The sequence below is a fragment of the Meles meles genome, chromosome 19 (genome assembly GCF_922984935.1).
Source record: "Meles meles chromosome 19, mMelMel3.1 paternal haplotype, whole genome shotgun sequence".
NCBI lineage: Eukaryota > Metazoa > Chordata > Mammalia > Carnivora > Mustelidae > Meles > Meles meles.
The window spans coordinates 18,623,651-18,647,059 of record NC_060084.1 but is presented as its reverse complement, the minus strand read 5'-3'; the positions used below and the strand labels follow the sequence as shown (position 1 = coordinate 18,647,059).

At 49.4% G+C, this 23,409-nt stretch overlaps 1 protein-coding gene and 1 long non-coding RNA gene across 6 annotated transcripts; one reads left to right on the top strand and one right to left on the bottom strand.

Moving 5' to 3' along the window:
- Positions 1-930: 930 nt before the first annotated feature.
- LOC123931838 lies at positions 931-11,332 on the bottom strand. The gene is made up of 3 exons (XR_006816310.1): positions 11,194-11,332; positions 2,794-2,942; positions 931-976 (listed from the first exon to the last, which is right to left on the bottom strand). It is a non-coding gene; the product is annotated as an uncharacterized LOC123931838 (long non-coding RNA).
- Positions 11,179-22,484, top strand: PDP2 (pyruvate dehyrogenase phosphatase catalytic subunit 2). Of its 5 annotated transcripts, none has more exons than XM_045989442.1 (6): positions 11,179-11,316; positions 12,556-12,689; positions 13,469-13,605; positions 14,573-17,397; positions 20,670-20,672; positions 22,471-22,484. In XM_045989442.1, exon 4 carries the CDS (start codon positions 14,627-14,629, stop codon positions 16,220-16,222), a length of 1,596 nt encoding a protein of 531 aa, XP_045845398.1. In that variant the 5' UTR covers positions 11,179-11,316; positions 12,556-12,689; positions 13,469-13,605; positions 14,573-14,626; the 3' UTR covers positions 16,223-17,397; positions 20,670-20,672; positions 22,471-22,484. The 5 variants fall into 5 exon arrangements, with proteins under 5 accessions (XP_045845398.1, XP_045845395.1, XP_045845396.1 ...); XM_045989439.1 differs by having other exon boundaries at positions 11,241-11,316; positions 12,510-12,689; XM_045989440.1 differs by lacking the exon at positions 20,670-20,672 and adding an exon at positions 20,612-20,614 and having other exon boundaries at positions 11,241-11,316; positions 12,510-12,689.
- The last annotated feature ends 925 nt before the right edge of the window (positions 22,485-23,409 follow it).

The window sequence follows — 23,409 nt, the reverse complement described above, 5'->3', positions numbered from 1 at the left end:
TAGAAGAGGGGTCCAAAGCCAAAGTAGTTGGCATCCCAGCAGGGACACAGAAGACTCAGCAGCAGTGAACATTTACTGGACCGAGAGGAAGGCCTGGCTATGACCCAGCATGCATCAACAAAGAGGGGATGTGTGGCTGGGGCCACAGGGCTCCCTGGGCTCTGGAGGCCAGGGAGAAGTTGACCTTGTACATCCAGGTGGTGTGAAGAGCTGCTGGAGGTCTGAAGCAAGAGCTGGGGGCCCCCCAGATTAGAGGAAGAGGATTCTCTCTGAGGCTCAGAAAGCACTCGGCATCATTTGGCCTGACTCCACCTTCCAACACAGGCTTAAGTGCAAATTCTGGCAGGTACAATTCATCAGGCTCTCCCGCTGCCCCTCCTCAGCCTGGCGGAATGGACTCACACCTGGGCCCTGGCGGTTCTTGGCTTGGCAGTCTCTGAGTCTAATCTAAATCCCTTCAGCTGCAATTCAAATATTTTTGTCTTCAGAGGCTTGGGAGGGTGAGCAAGTGGCTCTTCGGTCCCCCTGAGTGGCTCTCTTGGGACAGGCATTGTGGGAAAGGTAGAGGAACACAGGGCTAGAGGGTCATCTGGGCTCCCAGAGGTCCCTCAGGTTTTCAGGAAGGAGCTCTTCCTCCTCCTCCTCCCCCTCTCTCAGCTCCTGCTGTGAGCAGCAAGTCCTTGGTTGCTCTGGGCATGGTGGCTCCAGAGGGCACACCATCCTGTCTCTCCCACTTCCCAGGCCTCCCCAGGGAACTGGGAAGCGGGTCCTTGCTGCTGCTGCTACTGTACCTGCATGTTCAAGGGTAGAGTTTGAGGGCGCCTGGGTGGCTCAGTGGGTTAAAGCCTCTGTCTTCGGCTCAGGTCATGATCTCAGGGTCCTGGGATCGAGCCCCACATTGGGCTCTCTGCTCAGCACAGCAGGGAGTCTGCTTCTTCTGCTCTCTCTGCCTGCCTCTCTCTGCCTACTGTGATCTCTGTCAAATGAATAAACAAAAAATCTTACCAAAAAAAAAAAAAAAAAAAAGAGTAGAGTTTGGAGGGTAAAACTTTTTCAGCCCGAGGAAGCCATAGTAAGAATCAGTAAGCTGCTCAGAGACTCCCAGAGGATCCACACCATAGAACTTCCTATTCTGACCCCTCTATACAGACAGAACAACTGAGGCCCAAAGAGGGAACAGAGTCTGTCGAAGTGAGCTGGGGGGAGAGCTGGGATTTATGACTCCTGGTCCAGTGCTCCTCACTCCTCAGGAGAACCTTCCACGGCAGGAAGACCCGTACACAGAATAAGCGTGGGCTTGCCTGTCATGGAGCCCGGAGTCTTGCCACTGGAGCTTCAGTGCTCAGTTGACTGGTCCCTGATGAAATGCAGGTGCCCTGGGAAGCAGTACCACCTTCTGGGGGAATGATTTTATCACCTCCCTTTCAGTCTGCCCTGTGACTTCTTCTCTGCATCTCGGTTCCACATCTGTACAATGTGTCAGCAGGAGGGCTGAGGGGTCTAAGGTAGGACTTGAGGGAGGAGAGAAAGTAGAGGCAAACTGTGGCTGAGTTGGGGGCCAGATGACAGCTCTGGATCTCAGAATGTGGGTCACCCCCTGTGCCCCCAAACTACAAGTGGCCAAGGTGCTGGGCCCAAACCAGCAAGGACAGATGAACTGGAAGAGTCTCCCAAGCCCCCCAGACCTATGCACATCAGTGTAATGGGATTACCTTGGTTGATTTTCCAGCCAGCCCAGCTAATGTGGGCTCAGAGCTTATCTGAAATGGTTTACAAGAAATAAAGACATTCCCTGTGTCTCACATATCGAAGTCCATGAACTATGCCCCATACAACAACGGCATCTGTACTTCAGAAGTCAGTGCCTGGAAATGATTTCTCTCCTAGGAGAGCAGAGCTCTAATGGTTTAATTTCAGGCAGAGGCAGGTGAGCTGAAAAGATATTGTGGGGGCAGCCAAGCCTTTGAAGCCCTGGCCCCAGTACTAAATCTAGAAGCCTGTGGTTTCTGGGGGCAGCAGAGGGGACCGGGAGGGGAAGCTCTTCCCTCTTGTTACAGCTTGGGTCTACTAGGTGCAGAGCTGCTCACGTGGACCCTATGACCCCAGGTTGGGGGTAGGGGAGCCCTACGTCAACCGGGCTACTTTAGCTGGTGCCAGTGGTGGCTCCAGCAACTCCACGGGCTCAGATCAGGGCAGCAACAGCCAGCTCTACAGTCTTGGGGGCGCCTGCTTCGATCTCAGTGCCCCCTGAGGTTAGATGTCACAGTGAGGACAGTGAGGAAAGAAAGTCAGGTGTCTGGCAGCAGGCAAAAGCTTGACCAATCTCAGCCAACTTTCCTGAGCCTTTACTGTAAGCTGAGACCCCGGGAGATGGATCCTCAGTGCCTGTGGCCCGTAAGACTTGGAATGTCAGGAAATGTCAGGCTTGGGATTATCCACACTGACACCCAGGAAAACTGCGGTTGCAGCCACAGGAACAGAGAGATAGGGATGGCTGATGTTTAGGGCTCTGCTAGCAGACCCAGAATCCCTTACCCCAAAACCTTTTCAGTTTAGCATAATTTCAGACTTTAGAAAAGTTTAAAAAAAATAATACACTGAATATACTGTAGACTGGTCACCAGACCCCCCATTTTATGGCATTTGCTTTCTCTCTATCCCTCTCTCTCTCCGTATATATGAATTTTCCCAGTGCATTTCCTAAAAATGAGGGCATTCCATTATGTAATCACAGTATGAGAATCAAAAGCAGGAAATTAACATTGTTATGTTACTATGACCGCATCAACGTACCTTATTCATAATTTGCTAATTGTCCCAATGATGTCTTTTGTAACAGCAATGACAAAAACTCCCAGATCATGTACTCCATTCAGTTGTCCAGTCCCCTTAGTGTCCTTTTCTCTGGACAGTTCCTCCATCTGTCTTTGCCTTTCATGACACTGAAACAGTCAGAGAGGACAGGCCAGTTAGCAGTAGAAAGTCCCTCAGTTGGGTTTGTCAGATGTGTCCTCAAGGAGACTCCAGTTATCCACTTTTCAGAGACTGAACACACCGATGGAACTAGCATCCAGAGCAGCAAAGGTATGTTTCCAGCATTCCCCAAACCCCCATGTCTTCATCTAGTTCCTTCCTCCCAAAACTAATCACCATCTTGACTTCTAAGAGCATAAATTACATTTGTCTGGTTTTGAACTTCAAATGAAATCATTCATTTCAGAAACCTTCCTAGCTTCTGACTTTTTGGCTCATATTATGTTTGTGAGATTCTCGGAGCCGACTTTTTTTTTCAGAGCCTACTTTTTATAATATAAAAGCAATACCTCCCATGATGAAGCTTCAATGGAAATCAAAGAAAATACAATTTATCTGCACAGCTGATCTTTAATTTTTTTAATTTTTTAAAAAGATTTTATTTATTTATTTGACAGAGATCACAAGTAGGCAGTGAGGCAGGCAGAGAGAGAGGAAGGGAAGCAGGCTCCCTGCTGAACAGAGAGCCCGATGCAGGGCTCAATCCCAGGACCTGGAATCATAACCTGAGCCAAAGGCAGAGACTTTAACCCACTGAGCCACCCAGGTGCCCCTACACACTTGATTTTTTAAAAAATCACTTAAATGCCTTAGTTGTAATATAAAGTGCAGCCCCTTATATTACATGTTTATATATACAAATAACATACTTTTCAATAGAATAATATGTGTAGGGGGCTCCTGTGGCTCAGTGGGTTAAGCCTCTACCTTCAGCTCGGGTTGTGATCCCAGGGTCCTGGGATCAAGCCCCACATCAGGCTCCCTGCTCAGCAGAGAGCCTGCTTCCCCCTTTCCCTCTGCTTACTTGCGATCTCTGTCAAATAAATAAATAAAATATTTTTTAAAAAAGAATAATACATGTATCAGGAATGTAAATGCTAGCTCACAAGGATGTGATGAGATCTTTTAAGGTTCATACCCATATACAGAGGCCTCACAACATGGCAGGGAGAGGGACATGAGTATTTTGCCATCATGGTGTGATTTTCCTAGATAGTGAACAACTGTACTTTTCAGAACAGACATGAAAAGATTCCATCTACTCACTGAATTTGAAAGGCATGTTTATCCACTGTACAATGTTTTATAAGTCATCATATTTTAACTCATAGGGGATGAAATTTTGTCTCACAAGATTATGAGCAGAACAACCCACAAATTAGACATAATTGGTAAAATTCCAAACAACACAAAGTACAATATCTTGTTTTATATTAAAACTGTGAAAGCATTACTCTGTGTTCCTAAATAAAATGGAACCAGGTTGTATGGAGTGAATAAATCATGGGGATAAAACATAGAGGACAGGGAATATGGTCAATGATATTGTCATAGTGTAATATGATGATAGATGGTCCCACACTTGTGGTGAGCATAACATAATGTATGGATTTGTTCACTGTGCTGTACACTTGAAACCACTGTAACATTGTTTATCAAGTACACTTCAACTGAAAAAAAGGAACAAGGCTGTAGGCTCCAAAGAAGATAAACCAATTCTTCACCTGCCTGAACATCCAGGTGAGACATTCAAAGGTAGGGCAGGACTTGGACAATTCTTTGTTGTGTCAAACTGCCTTGTGGGATTTCTAGCACCACTGACAACCCCGAATGCCAGGAGTCTCCCCAACCATGTGATAGGTGCCCCTGAGATGCCCTAAATGGTCTCCAAGGTGGTCCCACGAGTTGAGGACACAAAAGAGGAGGCCATCTGGAGGTCAAAGGACCACAGGGAGAGGCACATGAGTAGGTGAGAGGGTAGAAGGTTGGGCATGGCCTGAAGAAAGTGGGGGCCCAGGTGAGAGCACTAATGGGGAGGGTTCTAGGTGGGGTCTCTCCAAAGTCAGCTCCAGAGAGAATAGGTTGCTTTCTAAGGATGGAGGGTTGCAGACCCCATGTGAACTTTGCTGCCTCTCACCCAGCTCTTCCCTCAGAAGATGCCACCGGACCTACACTTTCCTGGTTATCAACTACTCTGGGCCCCTCAAGGACTGCACCTAAGCCACACACTGAAAGGATTACGGGGCCCTCGCATTGGTTTTAAGTACAAAACCAGTGCAAGATGTTACCAAAGTAGTAGGTAACTATAAAGAAGGTAAACATAATTCTGATTTCTCTCCTCACACTTATTTCAATAAAATACTAACTAACAAATTCTTTTAAGGCACCTTCCTTTGGATCTCCTCTGAGACAGGCTCCATGTGCCTATGGGGTGACCCACCAGTGAACACAATCTACGAATTAACTTCTTTTTAATGAATGGACTCATTTAATTAACTCATTTCATGAATTGACCCAAGACCTTTTGAAGTGGGTACCATTCTTATTTCCATTTTGTGGATGAGACACTGAGGATCAGATTGGTGAAGATACTTGCTCTAGGTCACATGGTTGAAGCTGGGGCCAGGACTGGCCTACCTCCGAGCCAAGACTGTGCACCACTCTCTAGGCCCCTTGAAAGGCATTGGTCAGGGGATGCCTGGGTGGCTCAGTCGGTTAAGCCACAGCCTTCTGCTCAGGTCATGATCCCAGGGTCCTGGGATCAAGTCCTGCATCAGGTTCCTTGCTCAGCAGGGAGCCTGCTTCTCTCTCTCTCTGCCTCTGCCTGCCACTCTGCCTTCTTGTGCTCTCTCTCTCCCTGATAAATAAATAAATAAATAAATAAATAAAATCTTTAAAAAAAAAGAAAGAAAGAAAGGCATTAGTCAGCCTCCCCACTGATGACAGTGTTGTGGAGGGATGTGTATGCATGTAGACACACACACACTCCCCCCCCCCCCCCCCAGCTCTGGGAAGTGAGAGAAGCTCAGGTGCTTCCCGCAGTATGTTTACGCCCCCTTGTGGCCACATGTGAGGCTGTAGCTGGGTCTGGATTGACTAGTCTGTCCTTGTCAATATCCACCAGCAGGGGCCCAGCCTAGCTACTTAGCTAGCTATGCTAGGAAAGAACCTTGGGAGCGAGGCGGGGAGTAACTCTTGTTAAAATATTTAAAATATTTTTGCTGCTGTTTGTGCTCCTGCTTTGCTGAGCACCCTAAGCTCTTGCTTCCTCTGCTGTCCAGGGACTCCCGTCCTGGGTGGAGCAGGAAACTGCTCAGTGCCACCGAGCACCACTGGGCTATTGGGAAAAGGGCATATGGAGGCCTGAGGCAAAAGCCCCACTGTTCACTAAAAGTATGGAGGATTGAGGAGGGCATGCCAGGCAGGGGAACAGCAGGGGTTTTGCCCTGGAGATAGTTACATGAAACTGAAGTTAAGTGTGGAAAAAAAAGCTGAATTAAATTTGACCCAGTCTCCAGCATAGCCTGGGGATGGGGGTGCCCTGATTACAGTGATGGGTCCTAGTTCTTCAGACAGAAATAGCTCCAGAGCCAAGGAAAGGAGGACAGCTCTGCTTCAACACCCCCACATACTCCTTTTTGCCCCCATTCCACAGTCACTATACAGCTAGGAGGAGGGATATGACCCTGCAACAAACATGGGAATGACTGCCCCCGTTGAGCAGATGGTGATGCAGAGACTCTAAATTTGACTGATGTCCCTTGCTCAAGTCATGCATCCAACTGACGGCAGTGCTGGGGTTCTTATGTCTGCCTGACCCATAGCCCAGCCTCTCAAACCACCACATTACATGCGGTGCTATAAGAGGCTCTTGTCTTTTGGAAAAGCAGGTATAAAAATGCCTAAAAACTTAATAAATGAGCCCTGAGGTCACAGTGCCACCCTGTCCCTAGGCAGGGAAGAAAAACTACCCAGCCCGTGGGTTCTTAGCCTTCTACAAGAAGTAGGGTGTTGAAGTGGAAGTTTAGATTGTTGCTATTGGCCGATTAAAGTATTTGGTTTTCCACGAGTGTGTTTGCAAGGCACTAAGAGGCCAGGCTCAGAAAAGACACATACGTCGTTAGCACCCATGGAGATGAAGGCCCAATTTAAATTAGTCTTTACCTAAAGATGCCTAAATAAGGGGGGCCTTGCTGGCTCAGTCAGTACAGCATGTGACTCTTGATCTTGGGGTTGTGAGTTCAAGTGCCACATTAGGCCTAGAGCTTACTTAAAAATAATAATAATAATAAGATTGACTAAATAAAATAACAGAATGGGGAGAGAGTAACTGTCTTTCCCTCAGCAGAACTCTTCCTCTGGCTTCGGAGAAGCTCAAACAGGCCCCTTAGGCTATTAAACATGGATAAAAGGCTTCTAGAAGCCTCTGGACTGTGAGTCCAGAGAGCAGGGCTTGGAGCCTTCTTAGCTACAAGCATAAAAGTGGGACCCCTGGGAACCTGGGTAAGTCAATTCAGGTCTCTGGACTTCATTTTGCTCTTCAAAGAACGGCTATCTGAGCATTTCATAAAGTACATGGGTTATGCCAGATGTGACTAGATTTATAGCAAAAAGGAGGATCATGGTGAAATATTTAGAATTGCTGCAAGAAAGTTGGATGAATTCCTTTTACTGCATGATTTCTCAGTGCCTTGACTAAGTCGTTGTCATTGTGAATCTGTTCCAGGGGTGGGTAGTACAGATGGGACTCTTTATCTCTCAGAGCTTTTTCTGGGAATGCTGCTCCACGAAGCACACTTTTAGAAAGTGAGATGCTTTCTCCTGTTCTTTCCAGCCCTGGTGCAAGGGTTAAAGATGGGGAAGGCAGGCCCAGCCATAAAATTCAAGTCCAAGACCTTTGTCCTTGCTGTTTTTTCTTCATGGAATGCTCTCTCCCAGATTGGACAGGCTCACTCTCTTACTTCCTTCAGATCTCTCTCCAAAGCCTATCTTATCAGAGGAGCCTTCCCTGATTTCCCTATATAAAACAGCCTTGGGGTCCCCGGCCCTCTCTCCAGCTGCCTCCATTGTCCCAAGGCAGCCCACTGTGCCTTCTCCTCTCCCACTCCTACATGTAAGGGTGTAGGACAGACATTATTGGGGATTTTACTGATTATTAAATAACATGATGCATGTCAGAAAAGAAAAAGTGTATAAAGAAACAAATGGAAAAGGAAAGAATGTGAAAGTTTCATGAGATAAGCATTGTAAACAGCTGGGTGCGGGCCCTGCTGTTCAACTTTTCTCTGCACGCCAAGATGCAGGCACAAAGCGAAGAAGAGGAGGAGGAAAAAAATGCATAAATAAATAACTGTTATTAGCACACACACACCCAGTTGTAATCTGGCTTTTCATCTGAGGTTCTCTTCTGTCCTAGCTAATGGCTCTTTCCTGGCCTTTCCAACCCCATGCTCAATGTCTTGTTAGATATCGTGGGGGCCCCTGCCCAGGTGACATGGCACCCCCTCACCCCTGAGCCTAAGTCACTGTGTCCCTCAAGGAATTGCCCCTGGGTCTGAAAGGGGTATTCCAGGGCCTTGGGGTGGGAGCCCCACAGGAGCAGCACAGAGCACCTGCTGGGCACCCTTAGTTTCTTAGAGAATTTCACAGGGTAGCATAGGCCACGCTGCAGGGCCATTGCTTGCTGATGGAGCCTACTCCACATCCTGCAGCTACAAGAGAAGGCACGAGAGCGTGGAGGAGCTCCAGGGCTGTCTTCCAACTCCCTCTTGCTTCCTCTTACCCATACCAAACCCCAAGAGCGGTTCTTCTGCTCCACTCCAAGCTTACTTTCAAGAAAAGATATGAGTCACTGGCAACTTGAAGTGCCAGTGCCAACTACCAGGCCCACAAAACTTCCCCTTCCAAGCAAGTAGTTCTACAGAGGCTCAGACAGAAGAAGTGACCTGCCCAAGACCACACAGCAAATAGGAGCAAGAGCTGGGCCTCAGGCGTAGGACTCCAGGATGATGGAAAATTCTGAGCCTGCCAGTGACTAAGTCTGAGTCAAGATGGCTGTAGGATGGTGGTGGCCAAGGGACTGATTATTTTGGGGTTGCAGGAGATGACCTCTGACCTAGGTCATCACAGCCTTGGGTGCAGCTGATCCACCAAGCAGGTAAAAGAGATTGATCTGTGTTTGGAAAAGCCTTCAAGAGACAGAAATACCGAATGAGTTTTCCCCTAAGGGGTCTGCCCGTCTGCCTCCAGGGAAGGCCAATCTTTGGCTTTGGCTCTACTACTGAGGAGCTTAACACAACCACTTTGAGGATTCCTGATAACCTGGTGAGGTCTGTTGCTTCAGAGCAAGTTTGAGGAGGGGGCTGAAACAAGACTCGTATTTTTTAAAAATTCCCAAGCCTTTGTCACTAGCGTCCCCAAGACTTGCTAAATATGTCCTTGAGTTTGCTACTCTATATGGATTGTTAACCATTCCCTCTGAAGGATAGAGGGCCCTGTGGGGTCTCTGTGTGTGTGTGTGTGTGTGTGTATGCACACGCACACACGTGTCCATGTGTGTGATCAGTCTGGGAGAAAATGGCACCAGGAAAAGCCACCTGCTTGGGCAAATGTGGTGAAGCTGAGTTACTTGATTTGGGATGGCACCAGTCTGGAATACAGTTGTCTGAGAGCACAGATGTGCTCAGATCAGTGGGAAGGCTTTTCTGGGTTTATTGAGATGTGTTGAGGAGCGATGATGCCTCAGAACCTCTCCACAGATAAGCGCATCTACTCGCTGGCAAAGAAGAAAGATACCTGAGATTTTTACAGATTCTCCCAGATTATCAGTCCTAGAGTTATAGTTTTGGCATTTGGCGGGGGGGGGGGGGGATGGCTGTACCATTTCAGTTCCCCGACACATCATCCTCAGATCCAGCTTTCCTAACATTCCATAGAAACTCTTATCCGTGGAGCTAGCAACACAGGGAATTTCGCCGAAATCATCCAAGATATCTAACTCCCTACCCAGGTCAGGCCGTTTTTTAAAATACAGTTTTGCTGCTGCTGCTACTGCTCCTTCTTCTCCTCCCCCTCCTCCTCCTTTCTTCCCCTGATTATACAAGATAGGCCAGATGGAGTGATATATATGTATGTTTACTGTAGAAAATTCATATTGGGGGCGCTTGGGTGGCTCAGTGGGTTAAAGCCTCTGCCTTCAGCTCTGGTCATGATCCCAGAGTCCTGGGATCGAGCCCCACATCGGGCTCTCTGCTTGGCAGGGAGCCTGCTTCCTCCTCTCTCTCTGCCTGCCTCTCTGCCTGCTTGTGATCTCTGTCTGTCAAATAAATAAATAAAATCTTTAAAAAAAAATAAAGAAAAGAAAATTCATATTGTTTACTTTTGACTGTCTTTTTTTTTTTAAGATTTTATTTACTTATTTGATAGAGAGCACACAAGCAAATGTGGGGAAGAGTAGAGGGGGAGGTGGAGGGAGGAAAGGGAAAGAATCTCAAGTCCACTCCACACTGAGCACTGAGTGTGGAGACCAAGGTGGGACTGGATCTCACTACTCTGATCACGACCTGAGCAGAAACCAAGAGTCAGATGCTTAACGGACTGAGCCACCGAGGCACCCCTACCTTTGACTATCTCTTTAAGATAATTAAAAGGAGGAGAGTAAGTGGATCAAAGATCTGTCCATTGGGTAGCCTCAATTTACACTTCCAGCTGCCTAGATGGCAATGCCTACTCACCAGTATAAAGCACTCATCATGTTTTAATGTTTGTCAGGCTGATTGACAAAAACCAGTATCTCATTTTAATTCATTTGCTCGGTTTGGACTGAGGCCAAGTATTTTTACATTTCCTCAGAAAATGATAGCTGATCTGCTGCTTTTCCCTTCTCAAGGAGAGTAAGTCCTTTTCCTTCATTTGTCTTCTTATAAGGCCTTGAAACAAAGAACCATTAGGAGACTGGCTGGAGTTCTTGGGCTGAGCGTCCTATGTCAGTGACTGAGCTACTAGCTATAACCCTTAAAGGAAAGTTCCAGTGCACACAAAATTATCAGGGTGTATTTTTATTTTGGAATTGTTGTTGTGTGTGGTAACTTAGAAAAACTCTGTGGTTTCAGAGTTAACAGAGTGCTGTAATTTTTCTTAGGAAAGTGTGGTGGGGGCAGCCAGCTCTGTGTCTCCAGCAGTCACCTCAGGCACCCACGAACACCTACAGATGGAGTAATTAAGCTGTGTCACCCTTTATCACCCTACATGAATTATCTATATGAAAAATAAAAATAAAATTGCATCATTTCTTTAGAATGCCTTAGAGCTATTTTTAGTTTCAGTCTGAAACAACCTTCTCAATACCCAGGAAGAGAGATAACGCAAATTCTGACTTACAGGTAAAACTTCCGGAAAGGGCCAAGGGTGAGTGGCAGTATGTCATACCAGAAGTAAGTCTGACAGGAGCAGTCTGATGGCACGCACGTCCTTGGGTCCAGGTGGGCTGGCCAGGCTCTCCAGGTAAGCCGCATGTTTTCCTTCCCCAAGACCACATTCTCAGGGCTCTCTAATGGCATTTCTGGTCATCTCCTAGTTTTCTCTGCCTCCAGGAAAGGACTGCCCTTGCTTTACGACAGTTAGAAGAAAAGTTTGAGTAAAGCCATTAGTAAGCAAATGGGATAACCGGAATCCCATAAGGCGAGGGACTGAGGGATTATCTGGTATCTTGGTTCTCAGCCTTTCTCGACCTACCAACCGCTAACCATTTCGGGTACTGTCAGTGACCAGACCAATGTAATTGTCTTTTGAAGGCCCAATGGTCCCTAGGGAACCAATGAAGACTGTAGAGCAGGAATTTAAGTTTTAGAAGGGTCACTGCCTATTCTATGGAGGAAGAGCAGCTAAACTGGAAGTGGAAGGCAGGAAGCCAGATGAAAGGATTGGAATAGGGCCCTGAAGTCGCTGGAGACAAATGCCGGGATTGGAGAGATACTTGGGAGATAAAGCGAACAGGATTAGATAACTGACAGGAGAGGGGGTGGAAAGAGGGAGAGTAAAGACTCCCAGACTTCCAGGGGCACCCAGGTGGTTCAGTCAGTTAAGCCTCGGAGTCTGGGTTTGGGCTCAGATCATGCTCTCCGGGTCCTGAGATCCAGTCCCAGTTAGGTTTCCGCGTTCAGCGGTAGTCTGTTTAGGATTCTCTTCCTCCCCTCTCCCGCTACCTCTCTCTCTCTCTCTAATAAAAATAAATAAATCTTTAAAACAAAAAAAGACTCCCAGGCTTCTGGTTTAGGCTATCTGGGAAGACAGTGGGCCCATTACTGTAGGTTAGGGCAGGAGAGCAAGCGCAGGCTTGCTTGGCAGAAAGGCGTACCTACCGCCTCCAGAAGGAGGTGTACAAATGGTTGAATATAAGGCTATGGCGCCTGGGAGAGGGGTGTGGACCGGTCGGCAAAGCGATGGAGAGGAAGCCGAGAGGTATTATTAACAAGAGTAAGGAAATGAAGAGGCTTCTCGGTTTGGGGTGTGCAGAGTGTGGGAGGTAAAGTGGTGGGGTTCCAGCCGGGCGCTCAGCCCACTCACCATTCAGAGCCCAGGAGACTGGTGGGGATGGGTGGGGAGGAACCGGATTTGGTCCCGCCCGCCCTGCCCGCCCCCTTGTACTCCTCGTCTATTGGACAATTTCTCTGTCCGTCAAGAGCCCGCCTCCGCAGGTGAACCAATAAGAGCCTGCGAGAGGATCCTTCCTTCTCCATCTAGATCTGCACAAGGGGCCGCTTCAAGGAGGTGAGGCTGGAGGAGTGGCAGCCGCGGCACTGTGCGCAGGCGCGGAACTGACGGGACGGACCCGGCGGCGGTGGCGCAAGCTGGTGAGAGGAGAGCGAAGGTCCGAGGTAAGGAAGGGGGGAGATCGTGGAATGCGGACTCCTCCTCCAACCCCACTGGGGTGTCGCCTGCGCCTGGCTCACCCCGGCCCGTGAGATCCGAGCAGGTGATGAGTTGGAGAGACGAGGTGAGATGAGGTGAGGGGGCGGACCCGCAGCGACGGTCACCCCACCTCGCGCACGCGCCACGTGGGCTCGCGGATTTGCCAAGGGCCCTTGGCTTCGGACCCGGGAACCGCACGAGCTGCTTTAGCCCTTGGAGCACCCGTGTGAGCTAGGCGCCTCGACTGAATTTGCCTGTTTCGCAGGCTGAAGCTGGGGCTCAGGGACGTGGCCGGTGCGGGCTTGAGGGAGATCGGGCTTGGTGGACTCCGGAGCCCGAACTCTTCTTATGAGGCTGTGGGTCAGAGACTTGAACTTGGGACCTGTTTGGTTTTTTGAGGGGCGCGAAATTGTTTGGATCCCGGCTGCGGCGGACCTTCTTGGGCTGGAAAGCGTTGCCTGGTTTCTCTGGAGGGCCCTGGAGGGGTGGGAGTTGCCAGGAGCCCTCTCTACTCCTTGACCTACCGCCCCGGCCCCAAGTTCAGCGGGGTGGGCCGAGGGGAGGAGGACGATCCTCAGTTCTGTAAGCTCCCAGCGCCTCAACAAACAAACTTGTAGGGGGCTGGTCTTCTGAACAAAATCCGAAAACACGTGGGAAACGCTCCTCCTAGGTCATCTGAGAAAACAAAATAGAGCAGGGTTTTTTTGGTTTGTTTGTTTCTTCGTGGTTTTTTTTTTGGTCTAAGAAAAAATGCCATCAGAGTCTGCAGAAGCTGCTAGGAGACGTTCCTTTCGTGTCCTTGGGGAGGCATGTGAATCTTTTGGAAATCAGTTGGCAATATGAGTCTACACCCTTTGACCTACTGATTCCGGCCTCTGGGAAGTAAGTAGGTTAAAACCTAAGTAGGGGAAAGGTTGGTGTGCAACACAGTGCAGTTTGGTGTTCCATAAATGTTAGCCAGTGGAAAAGACCTCTAAATCTACAATAGTGGAGAACAGTTAAGTAAATTGCGATTGTTTTTTGCCAAAATGGGGTATTGCACATGCATGAAATGTGGCATTGTGAATAAAATACTGTTAAAAAGAAAACCACAGTGTAAGTTGTGGTTTCAACTATATAAAAATGTATACAGAAGGACCAGAGGAGTCACCTAATGATAAAAGTAATAACTACCTTTTGGAGCAGAAGAGTCATATTTCATTAAATCCTCAAAAAAACCTCATGAGGCTAGTGTTCTCATCCCACTGTCAGACAGCTGGAGCTCAGTCAAGTGAAGCAGTGTGTCTGATGTTAGAGAGCTCGTGTCATACCTGGTGTGCTCTTGGGCCTTTGGCAATGCCATGTCGACCAGTAGTTGAGGGCCCGTTGTGTACCTTGTGTAAGGCTGGGCCCTGGAAAGCCACTGGTGAGTAAGGGAGCCTGAGTTCCTAATTTCATGGAGCTTATAGAACAGTGGAAAAGCAGAAATTTAAATAAACACTTACAATCTGCTGGGGAAAGTGAACATGGGAGCTAGATCCTGGGCTCTGGCAAGGGAAAGGATTCAGGAAGGAAAAGAAAAAGAAGGAGCCCCTGCGTCAGTTGTGAGGAATGAGTGAGCCCTGTGGGGAAGCCTTCAGTGGCTCTCTAAGAGTGGAGAGCATATAAAAACCCTGTTTTCTCCACTTTCTGGAATGTTACTTATGTGTTGTAATGGGAGGTAGGGCAACTTACTCAAGTATTTTGAACTTAGTCAACTCTTTTGAAGTTTATCTTAAACTGTGTTTGTTCAGGATGGTAGCAAATGTTTTCAGAAGTCATTGGTTTTAAGAAATTGAATTTGAGCTTTCTTCAACTCTTTAATTTTCAGGTCTAAAGAAAGCCCCTTTTGCTGAAGGAACACATTTGCTGGTATAGTTTCATAATGCCAAGTACTTTGCCATTCTGGATCTTAAAAAATTCTGCAAGGAGCGGCATTGCCACGTTACAGGGGGGCAAACGTTTATATTCAAGGTGGGCCTCAAATGGAAATGAAGCAAGATGGAGACTCTTTTCCCACCTACCAGGCACCAGAAAAAGCAGTGTCCCGTGCAGTGGCTTCGCTCTGCAGAAAGCCTCCAGACACACATCAACAGAGGAAGATGACTTTCAGTTGCAGCTCAGCCCTCAGCAGGTAAATGAAGTGCTGCGAGCCGGCGAGTCAGCCCACAAGATTCTTGACCTTGTCAGTGGAGTCCCAAATTCGGTGTTACGGTTTGAGAGCAACCAGCTGGCTGCCAATTCCCCGGTGGAAGACCGTCGAGGTATCGCTACCTGCCTGCAGACCAATGGTCTGATGTTTGGCATCTTTGATGGACACGGTGGCCATGCGTGTGCTCAAGCAGTGAGTGAGAGGCTCTTCTACTATGTGGCCGTGTCACTGATGTCCCAGCAGACCCTGGAGCGGATGGAGGGAGCTGTGGAAAGCATGAAGCCCCTGCTGCCCATCCTGCATTGGCTCAAGCGCCCAGGGGACAGTATCTACAAGGATGTCACGTCCGTGCACCTCGATCACCTCCGTGTCTACTGGCAGGAGCTGCTTGACCTGCACATGGAAATGGGACTCAACATTAAGGAAGCATTAACACATTCCTTCCAGAGACTGGATTCTGACATCTCGCTGGAAGTCCAGGCCCCCCTGGAAGATGAGATGACAAGGAACCTTTCACTCCAGGTCGCCTTCTCTGGGGCAACAGCTTGCATGGCCCACGTGGATGGAGTTCACTTGCATGTGGCAAACGCTGGTGACTGTCGGGCCATCCTTGGGGTCCAGGAGGACAATGGCATGTGGTCTTGTCTACCCCTCACCTGCGACCATAATGCCTGGAACCCGGCCGAGCTGTCGCGGCTGAAGAGGGAGCACCCTGAATCAGAGGACAGGACGGTCATCGTGGACCACAGGCTGCTGGGCGTCCTCATGCCCTGCAGGGCCTTTGGGGATGTCCAGCTGAAGTGGAGTAAAGAGCTGCAGCACAGTGTCCTGGAGAGGGGCTTTGATACCGAGGCCCTCAATATTTACCAGTTCACCCCCCCACACTACTATACTCCCCCCTACCTGACTGCCAAGCCTGAGGTCACCTACCACCGGCTGAGACCCCAGGATAAGTTCCTCGTGCTGGCCTCGGATGGTCTGTGGGACGTGCTGGGCAACGAGGAAGTGGTGAGGCTGGTGGTGGAGCACCTGGCCGAAGCGGGTCGGCACAAGCCAGACCTGGCCCAGAGACCTGCCAACCTGGGACTCATGCAGAGCCTGCTGCTGCAGAGGAAAGCCCAGGGGCTCCACGCAGCCGACCAAAACGCGGCCACACGTCTGATCAGACACGCCATAGGGACCAATGAGTATGGGGAGATGGAGCCTGAGCGGCTTTCAGCGATGCTGACGTTGCCAGAGGACTTGGCGAGGATGTACAGGGATGACATCACTGTCACGGTGGTGTATTTTAACTCAGACTCAATAGATGCCTATTACAGGGGGGGTTGAGAGGCTCCCGTCTGGCCAAGGTTAACTTAAATGCTTTGCTAAGACATTTTTCATTTATCCTTAAGCTGGCTCTTCAGACCTTACTGTTAAAAAGGCAGGCAGATGTAGCTTACTTAAAAATAGACTGATGTGAGCAAAAAAAAACCAGCCTTGGTTTAAAAACAGTAGCAGTGATTTCATGTCCCCGTGTGTTTTGGTCACCTTTTCTATGTAGAGAGGGCAGAGCATGGAGAGCATATGGGTTTGGGCCCATAGCCAAAGCCCTTTTATAAAGACACTGTTGTTAAACTGTCAGCCTGAGTCTTCCGAGGGTAAGTTTAATCATCGTTCTGAGAATGTGAAGAACTTTAGGATTTTCTGAGGTTCTGCCGCAAAATCAGCACACTTGGCAGTGTTCCTCAGTTCACAGTCGTGGACAGCTAGACTATGAAGGGAGGTTTTGTTTAGTTTTTATTTTTAAATGACTAAGACCTAGGTTTACAAAGCATATTCTAGAATACTTTTCTATGCAACATCCTAACTTTCTTGTGTGACTCTACTTGTGAAAACATTATGTGATGCTACACCCTCATTGGGTTTTAGTTCGGCCTAAAACCAAGTCCTCAGAGTTGCAAACAGGCCTGCTGTAAGCATGCTTGGAATGGCTCATCTTGGTTTTCAGCCAAGAGGAGTGAGGGTGGGTGAGGCCTCTGCCCCAGCTGATTTCACTAGTGCAGCTGGCGAGCCCTTCTGCTGTGTCTCACCCCTTGAACCTTGAACCATACTAGGAGGTAACTTCTGTCTAAGCCTTAATTCCTGGCCTTCCCTGCATTAATAAAATACCCTCCGGGGCTTAGCCTCTGGGCAGGTTAATTGAGAGCACTTAGCCTTTCTGATTATACCTCTCAAACGTTCTTCTGTGAATTCCACCTAATCCTCCTACCTCTGCTCTGCTGACTGCCTTGCTCTGCAGCTGCTGACTTCGTGGTGCTGTCCCAGAGGAAGGCTCCCTCTCCAGAGGGTTGCAGGGAAGGAGATGTGATTATGTACTATGATAGTTGGGGCAGGTCAGTGGGCAGGACTGGCACGTGCTATGGATTTGGGACTTAAGACTAGACCTGAGCCTGGACAGGTGAAAACACAAAGGATTTGAGAAGAGAAGGCTGCCTGTGGGCCTCCTGAAAGGCAGGAGGGAAGTGTTCTCTCTCTGCCTGATATATTGCCCGCTTTCTAGTCGGTATATTGAAGTGGAAAAAAGGCTGATTTGTTGTCTGCCTTTTCCCACAGTGAACTCTCTCAGGCTCTCTCAGCTCTTTCCCTGAATGCTCCAAGGAGAGCCTGCTGGTTAAGCCCCAGCATAGCTGTCTCCCCGAACCAACTTCCGGTGTTACTGGCCTTTCTGAGACAACATAGGCTATTGCTGGAGGACTCTGAAATTTGAGAGGGGGCTGGTGCTGGGTCATTGTGCGGACTGCCTAGCGTATCACTGAGCGGGAATGTGGGCTGCTGTGCCATCATCTCCCGAGCTGGCTGAGCCTCTGTCCCTTATACCTGGGTCACCTGCTGTGTAACGTGCTTCCTGGAAAATAATTCTTATCAAGCATTCACTCAGAAAAATGATTAACCCTGTTCTTTCATATTTACTGACATTTGTATTTTAAGATGTATAGCAATGTTCTTATTGGACATTGATTTTCTAACTGTTAGAGATATTTAAATGAAACTTGTCAATAAAAGAGACTAAATGAAATTTGGTGTCTTTTGGTCTGAATAGTAATTTCCTTCGGTCCTTAGGGTACCGGATTAGACCAGTCTTTGAGTCACCACCCTTATCCGGCCAGGGAAGATTTTAGTCTGTTCAAGGCCCCCCCTCCCCCACGCCCCAAAAGAAGTTTTCTCTGCAAATTTTTGATGGCCACTGACCACACAGGAAGTCCTCATTTGGTGTTAACCCTGTGTGCAGGGACCTGAAATGAAGGAAAAGGAAGTGAAGGCTTGTGTTGTAAGGGTCTCCACACACTCAGTGCCAAGTCCTGCTGGGGTTTCATATTATTTAACTGAGTTCATAAAACCAGCTTGTGTTCAATGCAGAGCCAGCGTTAGGGAAAATTTCCAGGCAATTACCTCCAGTGTTGAGTCCCCTCCTTCCCATCCGCACTCCTGGAGCTCTGTCTTCCAGCCCCTGAAGAAAGAAAGCTCCAAAGGACTGCTCCCCACCCCCCCCCCCCACCCAGGGTGCTTCTTGAAAGCAATCCGACTATTAAGTCATTAACACTTCAGTGTGGGCTAGGGTGGTTCACCTGGGCTTGAAAAGGAGCAGGTTTGCTGGAGGAAATGTGGAAAAGGGAATGTCTGAGGTCTGATGAAGATAAGAGGAGGAGCTATTTTCCTCTTTAATATCACAAAACTGAAAAACTTGCCCCTGACACTGTGGTAGGGCTGGGATTTGAACCAAATCCGCAGTCCATCCACTTGTCCCAATAATGGCCCCTTCAAAAAGGGAACATAATGCATGAAAACTCTTTCATTGCACAGTTTCAGCCCAGGGTGGGTGGGGATGGGATGGAGAAGTAGGTGGTGCTGAAAAGAAGCTAGATATACTTAACACATGTGTTCCAATATTCCGTCATTTTGGAACACGATAAAAATACAAGGGAAACGGAGAATTAAATTTTAAAGATTGAGCTCTTTGGACTCCTTCCAAGGGGAAGAAATAAATTCATGTCGTTTCCTTCATATCTAGAGTTTTTGTTTTTATTTCACTTGATGCTGTTAAATCCCCTATAGTTGTTCCCGGGCTCGTGGCCCTCTGAATCCTGGGTGGCCAGTGCTCCAAGCAGCTCCCTCTGGAACGGGTGAGTCCTTACCAGACTTCTATGGGTCAGAGTGTCTTTGTTCCACAAGCCCTTGACCTTATTATCTGTCCTGTATGGGAAACTGCTAGCTGCAAGGAGCAAGGCAGAAGTAAGTAAACCAAGACACATTCCTTTCCCTCACATCTGGAAAAGTGGTCTGTGGAGGGACTTTCCAAAACCTGCTCTGTCCCACGTCTTCACTCTTCCTGCCTTTCCAGGATTCTGGAAAGACCTCACTGGCCCAACCTTGTCCTCCCTACAGCGGATGAACAGAAAGAACGTCTGCCACCAAATGCTGCTCTGTCTGGTCCACCCTGCACACATCTCATGCCCTGGGTCCAAGGCTCCGGGGATGGCCCCCCCAGTGGGGGGCTGAGAGGCGTGACCCTGGGCACAATGGCCATGAGGATGGGCCAGACAGGGCAGGGAAAGGAGCAAGAGGAGTGAAGCACAGGGGTGGGTCTGGTCCAGTGGGTGTGAGGACAGACTCTGGGGTCTTTATGGAAGTAGAGATGAGAGTGCAGTGAGGGCTGAGGGGGGAGGTAGCCAAATGTGGCTGCGTGGGCAAGGGGGAACGCCTTCGGGTGGTCTCCTGGGAAAGGAAAGCGAGCGCGGCCAGGCAAGGAGCGCAAAAGGGACTGTGGGCGTGGCTTTCTCCTTGTCTGCTTGGAGGTGCGGTGGGCGTGGCTTTCTCCTTGTCGCCTTGGAGGTGCGGTGGGGGCAGCACCTCAGACCCCTCCCCTCCCCTTCACTTCCCCTGCAGCGCTGAAACTAGGTGCTTTGGGGCATTGGTTCTTGTTTTTCTCCTCTCCACTCCACTGCTGTAGTATCAGGCCCGGCCCCCTGTCCTGCTGATTGTAGAATGAATAAGGAAGGATGGGGAGATTGACAGAGGGATGGATGATTGGCGGCGGGGGTGGGGGTGGGGGTGGGGGCAGGGAGGCAGATGAAGAGGAATCAGCCAATGAGAGGTCAGAGAAGTAGTAGCAAAACCATGAGCTGTGGTGTGAAAAGGTGTGAGGAAAGAGGGTGAGGAGAAAACCGGTGGGTGTGGATAGACGAAAATGCACAAGTGATTTTCAAAGCATCGCTAAGGAGAGGCAAGAAATTCTCATGTGGGACTCAGGACACAGGGTGGGCCTGGATGGTGGGGGCTGGCTCTGTGAGAAGGCGGCCTGAGCTGCCGGGATGGCCCTTCCTCTGAAATAATGTGGCGTGGTGGGTAGTGGATGGGGAATATCATGGAGCTCACAGGTCCTTGGCTTGTGGGAAGGGAGAGTATCCCTGGGTTCACTTGTGGCTCCAGCGGCTTTGCTGACTCCAAACTGGACTTTGGCACGGAGGGATGGAGGAGCCAGCTCTTTTCTGAGCTCTGCCTGGTGGTTGGTCACTCAATCCAGAGGAGGACATGACAGGAACACCAATGGGGAGCGCTCGCGCCTGGCACTGCCTGTCCAGGCCCTTTGCTGGGGGATTCTGCCCAGAAGCAATGTGAGACAGGAGTCTACCTCTAGATGTCACCATCTGGCCATGTTGGTGCCAGCCACAGCTGGAGGGAGTGGGAGGACAGCATGCCTGAGAAGAGACCCTGAGGCACGGTCCTGCCAGAGCAGGGGGTCCCTGGGACTGCAGCCTGGGACACTCTTCAGGGAGCCTCACCAGACCCTGGACTTCCCTGGGGCTGGAGTGAGTGTGGGGTAGGAGAAGGACACTGTCCTGTGATCACTTAACCCTGCTTTGTGGGGACCGGGCTGCTGAAGTTCCAAGACAGCCAGAGCCAGGTGGTGGGCTGTAGGTGGTGGGGGATCAGTTGCCACCTTTTCCAGTCTCCCCCAGTGTGGGTGCTCCCCTCTGTGGACTGCCCCACACCTCTTAACCCTTCCCATCTCCTCTTCCTGCTCCCTGAAGCTGGGCCCCACAGCCAGCTGCCCAGCTCGGGAGTCCACTGCCCCATCCCCTGTCCCAGCCCCAAGAGTGGTTCAAACCAACTTTACCCACCCCCGGCCCCATGCCCATCCCCAAACAACAACAGCTGCCCCCTCCTGTCAGCTCCAGCCAGCACACAGCAGCCAGAGTGACCGTGGTCAGACTCAAATATTATGTATCACTCATCAGCTCCAAACCTTCCAGGCTCACCCTCACCCTTGGGAGAAACCTCAGAGTCCTCCTCCCCAACTTCCTCCACTCCTCCCCAGGGGTCACACAGGAAGAAAGAAGTGAAGAGAGAGAAAAAGGCCTTTCTTCCACAAGCTGAGGTCACCTCTTCCAAGAGTCAGGGTGCCCCCTGGTCACCCCTGGGAGGGAGGCTGGACCGTCCCTCCTTTTGCTCCTTGTTGCGATTTTAAGGATGAGCACAGATTCTTTGCTACCCATCCCATCAGGCTGTGGGGTCTAATTCTCCTCCTCTTGAATCTGGGCTGAACTTAGCACTGTGACATTGGCGATTGATATCCGTGTGTGGCGAAGTCTGGATAACTGGTCAATCTGAGAGATGGCTGTGATGGTTAATTTTATGTGTTAACCTGACTGGGCTAAGGGGTGCCCAGAAAGCTGGTAAATATTATTTCTGGGTATGTCTGTGAGGATGTTTCCAGAAGAGATTAGCATTTGAAACAGTAGACTGAGTAAAGAAGTGGGTGGGCATCAGCCCAGGGCTGGAATAGAAAAAAGAGGCCAAGGGAAGAAAGAGAAAAATGTGCTGTCTGTTGAGCTGGGACATTCACCTGTGCTCTGGGACATCTGGTGCTCCTAGTTCTCAGGCCTGTGGACTCTGACTGTAACTTAGACCATTGGCTCCCGTGGTTCTTAGGCCTTAGGCTTTGTACTGGAACTACACTGCTGCCTTTCTTGGCCTCCAGCTTGCAGAGAGCAAAGCATGGAACTTCTCAGCCTGCATAAGCACGTGAACCAATCCTTCATAGAAAATCTCACGATTATATGAAGCAAGTATCATGAACCCATTCTACAGATGGTGAAACTGAGCCTGGAAAAGTGAACCGATGGGCTCAAGATCACAAAACTAGTAATGTGGAGCTGAGTTTTGAACCCTGGTATCTGGCTTCAAAACTTCCTCTTCACTGGGGCACCTGGGTGGCTCAGTGGTTTAAGCCGCTGCCTTCGGCTCAGGTCATGATCTCAGGGTCCTGGGATCGAGTCCCACGTCGGGCTCTCTGCTCGGCAGGGAGCCTGCTTCCCTCTCACTCTCTCTGCCTGCCTCTCTGCCTACTTGTGATCTCTCTCTTTGTGTCAAATAAATAAATAAAATCTTTGAAAAAAAAAAAACTTCCTCTTCTCTTTCATGTGATTGCCTAAGCATTCTCATGATTCACATGATTCTGTTGAATATCCATTCATCTGATTAAAAAAAAAAATACCAACATGCCCTCTCTGCTCCCTTAAGTTAAAGTCTGGCAGGGAGGAGTGAGCTTTCTGTGGAAGCATTCCAGCAGAAGCTAGAGGAACATTTGGCAAGATGTGAATTAGATGGGGGCGCCTGGGTGGCTCAGTGGTTTAAGCCTCTGCCTTCGGCTCAGGTCATGATGTCAGGGTCCTGGGATCGAGCCCCACATTGGGCTCTCTGTTCAGTGGGGAGCCTGTTTCTCCCTCTCTCTCTGCCTGCCTCTCTGCCTATTTGTGATCTCTCTCTCTCTCTGTCAAATAAATAAATAAATAAATATGTGAATTAGATGGACTGTCAGGGGTCCCAACCTGAAGCTGGGCCTCTGTCTCTTCCTAGGGTGGGGCTGTGTGGGTGCAAGACAGGACGCTCTGTGTAGGGTCTTTACTTGTGTTCCTAGTCGGCCTGGCCTGTGGGGTTGGGAGGGCAAGAGCAGGTGGAAACTGGGGGAGGGGGTTGCTTGCCTCAATCAGGTGTGAGGGACCCGCAGATCAGAGCCTCCCTGGCTTTCCTGACCTCGGCACCCTGGACTGGTCTCCAATCCCCCTCCCTGCTCTGGGCTTGGCACCTCTGGCTTGGGGGAGAGCCCAGAACTATTCTGCCACACAGTGAAGCCTGCTGTCCTGCCCAGCACCTGTCAGAATGTATCAGGGAGAGAAACAGAGAGAGAGGGAGAGGGAGACAGGACCAGGCAGCCGCAGAAGGGGGGTTGGACAAATATGGCCATGGCCCTGGTGTCAGTAAGAAAGAGAAAGTGGACACCACTGACATGGCCTTGCTCAACGTACTGGACAAAGAGATTCTGGTGCAAAGTCGGGTGGACTTTAAAGTGACAGTGAAAAAAGTGATGGTGGAAGACCTTTATTATTAGACGGGAAATTGCTACATGGAGATACTGTAAGTGGGGGGTAGGGTGGGAAATCACATTATGAAACAGAATGTACAGTGTGACCTCA